General features: G+C 37.4%; 2 protein-coding genes across 2 annotated transcripts; both read left to right on the forward strand.

The window, feature by feature from the left end:
* Positions 1-4530: 4530 nt before the first annotated feature.
* On the forward strand, positions 4531-7928 carry LOC107465285 (uncharacterized). The gene is given in 6 exon segments (XM_052254648.1): positions 4531-4897; positions 5014-5183; positions 5319-5680; positions 6284-6565; positions 6794-7314; positions 7388-7928. Coding segments are annotated over 6 exon segments (1743 nt in total). The 5' UTR covers positions 4531-4697; the 3' UTR covers positions 7596-7928.
* LOC127741530 (uncharacterized) lies at positions 7836-9272 on the forward strand. Its single transcript, XM_052254244.1, has 3 exons — positions 7836-7879; positions 7926-8040; positions 8469-9272. The coding sequence occupies exons 1-3, from the start codon at positions 7836-7838 to the stop codon at positions 9000-9002; spliced, it is 693 nt and encodes a 230-aa protein (XP_052110204.1). The 3' UTR covers positions 9003-9272.
* The last annotated feature ends 233 nt before the right edge of the window (positions 9273-9505 follow it).

Here is a 9505-nt window from a genome sequence, read left to right on the forward strand (position 1 = left end):
ATCATAATCCTAATTCTAGAGAGAAGTGAGAGCTTCTCTCTCTAGAAACTACTTCTAAACTAATCCTAATGTGTGGAAATGAACTAATGGTCACTAACTTGTGTTTCCCTCTTTATTCCTTGGGTTAAATAGCATCAGAAATGAGTTGGATTGGGCCCACAAGGCTTTAGAATTCGCTGGCCACATTTTGCTTTAAGTGAACCAGGTGGCAGAAACGGCGCGTGCGCATACTATGCGCATGCGCGCCACCATACGTGTAGCAACTATGGCAAATCTTATATTGTTTCGAAGCCCCGGATGTTAGCTTTCTAATCCAACTGGAACCGCATCATTTAAACCTCTGTAGCTCAAGTTATGGTCATTTAAGTGCGAAGAGGTCGGCTTGACAGCTTTCCGGTTCTTTCATTTCTTCATGAGTTCTCCAACTTTTCATGCTTCTTTCTTCATTCCCTTGATCCAATCTTTGCCTCCTAAACCTTAAATCACTTAACAAACATATCAAGGCATCTAATGGAATCAAGAAGAATTAGATTTAGCTATTTTAAGTCCTAAAAAGCATGTTTTCACTCTTAAGCACAATTAAAGGAGAATATACAAAACCATGCTATTTCATTGGGTAAATGTGAGAAAAAGTCTACAAAATACTCTAAATTTAATACAAGATAAACCGTCAAATTGGGGTTTATCACTTATCTCTCAAGGTTCATCGGAGTTTGAGGATTCTACTAAATGTCGATCATTGTTGGAGGTCTTCAATATGCTACTTTAACACATCTTGAAATTGCATTCTCTGTAAATCTGGTTAGTCAATTCATGCAAAATTCCAAGGAGCATCACTGGAAAGCTCTAAAACTCATCCTCCGATATCTCTCAGGTACATATCATCATGGTTTAGCATATTCAAAATCTACTAATCTTCGTATTCTTGTATTTGCAGATGCGGATTAGGATAGTGATTTGGAAAATAGAAGAAATACCAGTGGTTATTGTGTCTACTTAGACTGCAATCCAATTTTTTTTAGTAATAGAAAACAAATACAGTGAGTCGTTCCTCCATTGAAGCAGAATTTAGGTGCTTAGCAGATGTAGAAACTAAAATTTTCTGGGTGCAAAAGCTGTTACAAAAGTTTGGTGTATTTAAAAATGTCTCTCCAACATTTTTTTGTGACAATTTGAACGATGTTATTCTTGCTGCCAATTCCACAAATATTTTGAAATTAATTTATATTTTGTGTAGGATCGAATTGTTAAATAACAATTGTTTCTAATTTATATTTCTTGACTCTCAAATTATAAATATACTCACAAAATCACTCTCAGCCACTCTTTTTCATAAATTTTGAATCAAACTCAAAATAGTTGTTAATCCTATATTGAATTTGAAAGTGGAGAAAAAAAAAGTAAAGAGTATCACTGCTGATATAGTTGAAGAGTAGTTAAATTAATTAGTTCTCATCTTTCTTAATTTTGTTTTTTGTAATACAAGCTCCTAATGTATCTATAAATACCATGGTTCTGAAAACCGAACCAGACCGGCCGGTTCAACCGGAAAAATCGGGAACCGGTCACCTAATCGGTCCGGGTAAGGTCAGAAACCGGCTGGCAAAAAATCGGTGAAAAAATCGGTCAAACCGGCGGTTAACCGGTGAACCGGGAGAACCGTCCGTTTTTTCACGGTTTATTGGTTTGCATATTAAACTTTAAAACGGCGTCGTTTTGAAGAAAAAAAAGGGCTATCAGCTATCCATGAACCCTAAAGCCACCACCCTCAGTATCTCAGTTTCTCTCAGCTCTCACCCTCTCACCCTCCCACAGCCCCTCATCGCCGTCGCGCCTCTCCTCCATCGCCGTCGCAGAGCTCCTCTCCTCCATCGCCGTCGCCCAGCTCGCCACCTCCATCGTCGTCGTCCAGCTCTCCACCTCCACCGTCGTCGCCGAGCTCTCCACCTCCACCGTCGTCGCCGGTAATACTCTGCCTTCCACCTCGGTTCATGTATGCGGGCATGTTTCTGTTCATGGTTCTGTTCCTATTTGAGTTCATGTTCCTATTTCTGTTCATGTTTCTGTTCCTCTCTATCACAGAAAACATGCTCTTTGATGTTTATCTGGATTACATGATTTTGGTTTCTGTTTGATGAATCTTGAATCTGTTTTTGGCTTTCTATTATGATGCGTTGAAGGTACCTGGGGATTATTTTTGCTGCTTCAATTTTGCTGCTTCATGAATCTGAGTTCAATTGTTGCTGCTTCAATTTTTGCTGCTTCAATTTTGCTGCTTCAATTTTGAGTTGCTGTTTCTTCAATTTTGCTGCTTCATGAATCTGAGTTCAATTTTTGCTGCTTCAATTTATGCTGCTTCAATTTTGCTACTTCAATTTTGAGTTGCTGTTTCATGAATTTTGCTGCTTCATGAATCTGAGTTCAATTTTTGCTGCTTCAATTTTTGCTGCTTCAATTTTGCTGCTTCATAAATCTGTTTAGAAATAGGATTTTGTTGCTTCATGAATCTGTTTGCTTCTGCTTCAATTTTTATTCATGATTCATCCATTGTTTGCTTCTATTTTTTTGCCATTTTGTTCTTATTGCTTCTTGCCTTTGGTGTTTGATTTGGATCTAATGCTTTATTGTAACAAATTATGCAGCATTGCAGCTCATTCTAAATTTTTCAGATTCTGCCGCATCAGATTTTTTTTTTGCATTAATTTTTAAAATAATTTGGTTTTGTTCAAGAGTTTACAATTTTTATGGTTGGGGGATATTTTTCTTTGATTCATCATTCATGTGCTTTTGCCTTTCAAATTTCCCTAGTTGGTTGGCTTTGTGGTATAATAGAATTTGTTCATGATGAATTTATACTCAGGCCAGTCAGTCACCGGTGGAAATGGAGGAAAATCATAGCTGCCAAAATCAGGAAATGTTGGTGCCAGAAGTTTTCTGCTGCTGCCTTGAACCATTTCAACACTAGAAAGTGACAAAGTAATCAACATAGTTAATAAAAACAAGCTTTGTTTTAGTGCCCATTTTGGTTGTTGAAGTGACACAAAAAAGCCTGAGCTAATTGGGAAGTAGCATTGTGTTAATTAGCATTTTTTGTAGTTATCAATCTTTTTCCTTCTTCTCTCACAATGTCCCTTTGGCACTTAGGTAAGTAGCATTGTGTTAATTAGCATTTTTTGTTAGTTGAGCTAAATTATTCATTATGCTATGTTTATGTCTTGGTGATGACTTGTGCTTTGAGATACATCTATGATTTTCTTATCCATCATCAATTCATATAAGTACATTAAAGGCTCAATTCTTTTTCTCTTTTGATGAGTTGCACTTTTGATTAGTTGAAAACTTGCTAGTAATTGTTTCTTTTGAATATAGAACATTATGGGTTTGTCATTATGTGCGTTTTTTTTTTGTTTAGTTATAAACTTTGATGTTTGAAGTTGTTTGTGAACCTCTAATATTAAGTTATGGATAATTTATTATGTGAAATTTTAAATTTTATTAAGTTAGAAATTATTGAATTTATATATTTAAAATTATTTTTAGATTTTTTTAATATTTATTTAATATTTAATTAAACCGGTTGAACCCCGGTTAAACCCCAATCGAACCAGTGAACCATTGAACCAGTGATCTCACCGGTTTATTGACCGGTCCGGTTCTCGCAACCTTGATAAATACTATCATTATTATTCATATCATAATACATAAGTAATTCTCTCCAATACAAATTTCAATCTTCTCTATTCTCTAATTTTTCAATTACATATCACTGCTATATAATTCACATACACCACTTGATCCATCAAGTGATAAAGGGAATGAAGACGCGATAGACAGATAAAAATAAGAAGATATTTGTTCTTCAAGCAGGATGAAGTTTACTTTTAAGAAATTTTCTCTGAATTTTGATCAACAGCCTGTTACATGGTGTTTTGGCTGTTTTCTTGGAATTTGGATTCTCTAAAGTTTGAATTTTACTTTAGAGAGTAAAATGTGATCTTCTACATTTGAATAATTTTTCTTTTATATTTATTATTGATCCCACCTATAAAATAAATAGTAAAAGATCACACTTTATTATCTAAAATAAAATTCAAATTTTAGAAAATTCAAATCCATTCCTTTGTTATGTTATTTGTAACTTTTGGATCATTGTATATTCAATAAATTAAGTATAACATTGAAAAAAAAAAAAAAGAAGAAGAAGAAGGGGAGAACTTTTGCTTAAGAAAAAAGTGAGAAAGAAACTGTTTTTTGTGAAGGAAGGAATCGCCCATACTCTTCTGCAGTTGCCCTTCCCGACACATCCACATTCTACAACCAAAAAACTTGTTGATGCTGACACGTGTCCTGCCATTGCCACCTTAAACATCTGTCTCCATCCTCGTGAACCCTTCCTTGTCGTCCCATCTCTCTCATTATTCCCTTTGTTCCTACTTCCACCAATACACCACGTTTTCAACCTTCTCTCCACGTTCCATACCAATTTCAACACACTTGAGAATTGACATTTGACACCCTACTATATATTCCCATCATATAAAACACACAATGGTGCTTCTCTCTCTGGTCCCTTTACTCTTCTCTCTTTAGTAGATCTCACTCATTTAATGCATTTCACTTACAAAAATATACACCATACTATAATACTATTAATTAACACCTACTGTGCTTAATTAATTTCATTATCCACCAAAACGATGTCGGATCACCCCGACGGCGCTTCCGAAATCTCAGCGAGCAACTCATCCAGGAGTCTCGCTGAGTTACCGGAACTCACCGCCATACGATTCGGACTCGATCTTGTATCGGCGGCTAGGCGAAACATCGTGTTCCTGAGGACTGTTTCGGATTCTCTGTGGCTCCACCACACGCCCATTGTGGTGGAAGCCATACGCAGGTCAAACTTTAGCATCCCCTCCCCCCTTCCTTCCTTTTTCTTTTCCGAGAACATAGCGGTTAATTAGTTGGTATTCTCATCTAACTGCTGAGAAGTTTCCATTTTCGACATGGCAGGTACCATGATGTGTGGATGCCGTTGATTTCCGATCTGACGGCCCCGGACTTCCCTCTTCCTATGATTCTCCCTCCCTTCGATGTCGAGTGGGTTTGGTTCTGCCACACTCTCAACCCTGTGAGTTGCTTCAAAGAATGAAATTAAAACATGACATTTATTAACAGTAAAGGTTGAACTTCATGTTGAGATTCTAACAATGATTCTTAATTGAATTATATATACAATCGCAACCATGAAATCGTATGTTAAGTTTTATGATTTTTCTTTATTTATTTTCTGCCGAAATGGTTAAGGTTAGTTACAGGGAATACCTTGGACGAGGAGAACAGAGAGTACGCGGTGATGCGGTGCAGGGAGATATGGAGCGCCGAGTTCCCCTCCGAGTCGTTTGAGAACGAAGCGAGTTCTGACTCGGAGGAGGAGGACTCAATTGGCACCATTGTTGATGAAGAGGGTGGTGATCTTCTGAAGGAAGTTATGGAGAAGAGGAAGTGGTTGTGCTCTGTGTTTGAGGAGCCGTACAGGTGCGAGGTGGTGTACTTGATAGCGGCGAGGCAGAGGTACAAGGCGTTCTTGTATTTGGCGCACAAGAGGTTAGTGGCGCTTCAATCTGGTTCCTGTTTGGTGCCAGCTTCGGATATCTTGTTGATGTGGCTGACCCACCAGGTGACTTCCAATTTTTTTTTTTATAAATTCTGTTTTGTGTTGCTCTTCTTTCTTTTTTCTAATTTCCGCATCTCTGACTTTTCTTCTTTCTCTTCATAAATGTTATGCGCTTCATAACTTACGCCATCCAGTCAATCATCCAGCTTTATTTTTAGTGTGAAAACCCGTCTTGGTCAAGGGATAGAGAAGCTCGTCTTCTTTTTAGCAACTGTTATTTTGTTCAATAGTTAATATTTAACGTTTTGGTGTGAAGTGTGAACATAAGTCTTCCTGCTAAAGTTGAGTAGTACTAATAATTATGCTAGCAATTTAGTTTCCTTGATTTAGTAACATAGTTTTATATATACTTAATCGAGCATTGAGCTAATGAGTCTTGGCGTGAGTTTGCTACAACAGAAAAAAATTCAGTTCAGGTTAATTTTCTCTTCGTAGGTTTCCTTGTATCCACCAAGACATGCACCAATCCTTAGCTTTGTAGTTTTATACACCAGAAATGAGTTTAGTTAAACATTTTCTCTAATTCTTAATTTCACTGTTACTTCATTCTATCAGTTATCTTTTCTAATACTTTTTCTTATTACTGTCATGCGTTTCGTGGAGTAGAGTTATCCAACAGTGTATGTGGAAGACATGAAAGCATTAGGCTTAGATGTTGATCTGGAAAAGGTGGCAATGGTTTCTCAAACTGTGAAGGAGAAGGAATTTGAAGAAATAAGGAAGTTGTGGGGGACAGAATTCAATCAACCTTATGAGAAAGCTGGTGGAGAGATCACTTCGCTGTCATTGGAAGGGGCTACCTATGCAATTTCCCCCGTCTACTGGGTTGAATCAGACACAGATGTCAATACAAAATACAGGTCCATGCTTCCAAGGTTCTTACTTGAGGTCAATTTCGTGCTCTTTCTTTCTATCCCCTGCTGTATGCTTGCTATTGTGCTATATACCTGGGAGTCTGGGACTATCTTCTCTTTGGTATTTGTTAATTGACCTGAAGTAATTTCTTAGCTCAATGTTGCCATTGCGAGCATCATATCAATCTTGTTGTGAAAACGGGCTATAGTCATATATACATTCACTTTAGTGGATTTAAATTTTAAAAATTTGACAATGCAGGCCTGTGTATTTGTGAAGCTTAACTCAAGGATAAAGGCGTTGCAAAAGGATATAAACCGTGATTTCATAAGACTTCGTACTATAAGGTGTCATACTGAGTTAAAGCTAGATAAATCCATCTCCAGTTTCCCCTATGATTCATGGAAAAAAGCTTGGCATCTTTACTGTGAATTTGGGACTAAGGGGGTTATTATTGAGTATCGTCGACAAGGTGGTAGCTGTCTTAAAGGAAGTACTCTGCAAGACACTGTTTCATTTAGCTGGAATGATTTATTGAGAGCTGATTCTCTAACTTCGGAAAAGAAAATTAGTCAGCGTGTGAATATTGTTGCATCAATAACCCCGCCAGTTCAAGCACCGTACTTGTTGAAATGTGTTCCTGATCGAGTAACAGATGATTCCGGAGCAATGATATCTGATGTGATTCTGAAGATGAATAGCTATCACCCGCAAGAAGGACGATGGCTGTCTCGTACAGTTCTTGATCATGCAGGAAGAGTGTGTTTTGTTATTAGAATTAGGTGAACTTCAAAACTCTACAATGCTATTGTTGCATGATTATCCTTTGCTTACTCGCAAATGTTTGAATGACAGGGTAGGAGGAGGATTTTGGAGAAGAGGAGGTGAAACTCCTTTGGCTGTGAAATGGGAAGAAAGGATTATAGAGATACGTGAAGGATCTTGGTCTTATGTTGCTGGTTCCATTGGTAGAGCCCCTGGTATGTTTTGTGCACAAGTTACTTTACCTAAAATCTTGGGTGTGTTTATCATGGCTTCTTCAAAGGCACTTGGACATATATGAGTCAGAGTTGTAAGCTAGGAAGTTAGAACCAACAAGTTTGAAGAATAAACCATCTTGGTCTTACGTTAGTTCTTTCATGTTAGTTTGGATTCAAAGATTATTGAAAGGAAGGTCGTTTCTAACACTTGAGGGGGAAAAAATATCAGCATTTTCTCCTCTCCTCAATGAGATTACATTTTGCTTTGGAATTAAAATTCTGTCGACGCTCACACTCTTCTTTATAACCGAGCTAGCTATTAAATGCCAAAATTGCATGTGTTTCTGTCATGGATCGCCATTTTGATGTACACTTCATGCTTGCCAGCAAAACCATAATCCTAGATGACACAGTTTTGCATCATGGTGCTTTTCAACAGGAGATGAGCTGGTTGTACAATGGGACTCATCACTATCGGTGTCGGGTCTTTGCTTTAGTTTGAGAAACCAGACATCAACAGATTCATCGGTAGAGTGGAGACTTCTTTATCTATTTTCCCTTGGAATAAAGTCTGAATTTTGGACTAAACTACCAATTTAGTCTAAAAGTATTACATGTCAGGTAGGTGGTTACTCCCATAAAGGCGTCTTTATGTGAAGATGATATTGTAAACCATTAGATAGTTTGACATATTTGACTGAATAATTTAACCGTTCACAATATCATCTTCAAAAAAAGATGTCTTCATATGTTAATGGTACACAGTCCCTCCTCCTCGGGGGAGAAACAGCCCAGTATCTGCCCTCGGTGGGTAAATATCCGCAGATACCTACCCCGCTCTGTCGGGGGGAACTAAGTGCCACCCTTACAGCACCTTGATCTTTCAGGCTCTAAATGGTTTACTTGTGAGTTATTCATCTTAAGTTTGTTAAAAACGTAGTCGTCATCAATGGCAGGTGAAGTTGTTGAAAGGAAGGCAAAGGCAATACCAAGTGAAGAGAAAAAGGAAGGCAGATAACAAAAGTGAAGAAACGAAAAACAACTTAAAGGAAGATTTTGATGAGGAGGAGGGTTTTATTACACTTGTTCGTCTCACAGGAGATGACCCCGATGGAAGAGCAACGGCGCTTCTAAATTGGAAGCTATTGGTTGTTGAAGTGTTGCCTGAAGAAGATGCGGTTCTGATGCTCCTCCTCTGCATCTCAATACTCAAAAGTGTATCAGAAATGATGAAACAAGATGTGGGAGGGTTGTTGGTTAGGAGAAGATTGAAGGAGACAAGGGTTGGAACTAGGGATTGGGGTTCTGTGATGCTTCATCCATCATCATCGTCATCATCTGATTCAAGATACCTTCAACCTTGGTATTGGAATGCCTGGTCTGTGATGATAGCACCTGATGCTGCAGATCAGGTAAAAAGGATGCCAGCATCAACTCAATCACTAGTGGAAGGCAGTGACAAGTTATACAAGCATGGGATCATTAGTTAAAAGAAATGTTTCTTGAATATAGTTATTATAATATTTTGAGTTGACAATTTGACATACTATCTATATCTACTTGGAGGGTGTGAGGGCCAGCAAAAATGAAACTCGCACCTCGTATTATGGATAGATAATATTTCAGCGCCTGATATAATGATAGTTATATTCAGGTAACATTATCGAATTAGTTAAGCCTTTTGTATTATATTTGATGTGGATGCAAGTTTTTCAATTTGGCTTGCTTGAAATGTTCACTTTTTCTTCTTAGGATTGTAATTCTGAGTCGATACAGTTTGATTGAAACAAAAAATTAATTATTGAAAAAAGAGAGACTGATTAAGAAAAATAAAACATATTTTGTATATTTTCTAACTGTAATCGTGTGCATATGTGAAATTTAACAAAGATTTTCATAGTTTTTTTTTTTTTTTAAATGTTGCAATATCTAGTGGGCATTAGATAATAAGGGTGATGCAGAAGCTGAAGAATAAAAAAAATTAATACAAAGG

This window comes from Arachis duranensis, chromosome 9 (genome assembly GCF_000817695.3).
Source record: "Arachis duranensis cultivar V14167 chromosome 9, aradu.V14167.gnm2.J7QH, whole genome shotgun sequence".
Lineage (NCBI taxonomy): Eukaryota > Viridiplantae > Streptophyta > Magnoliopsida > Fabales > Fabaceae > Arachis > Arachis duranensis.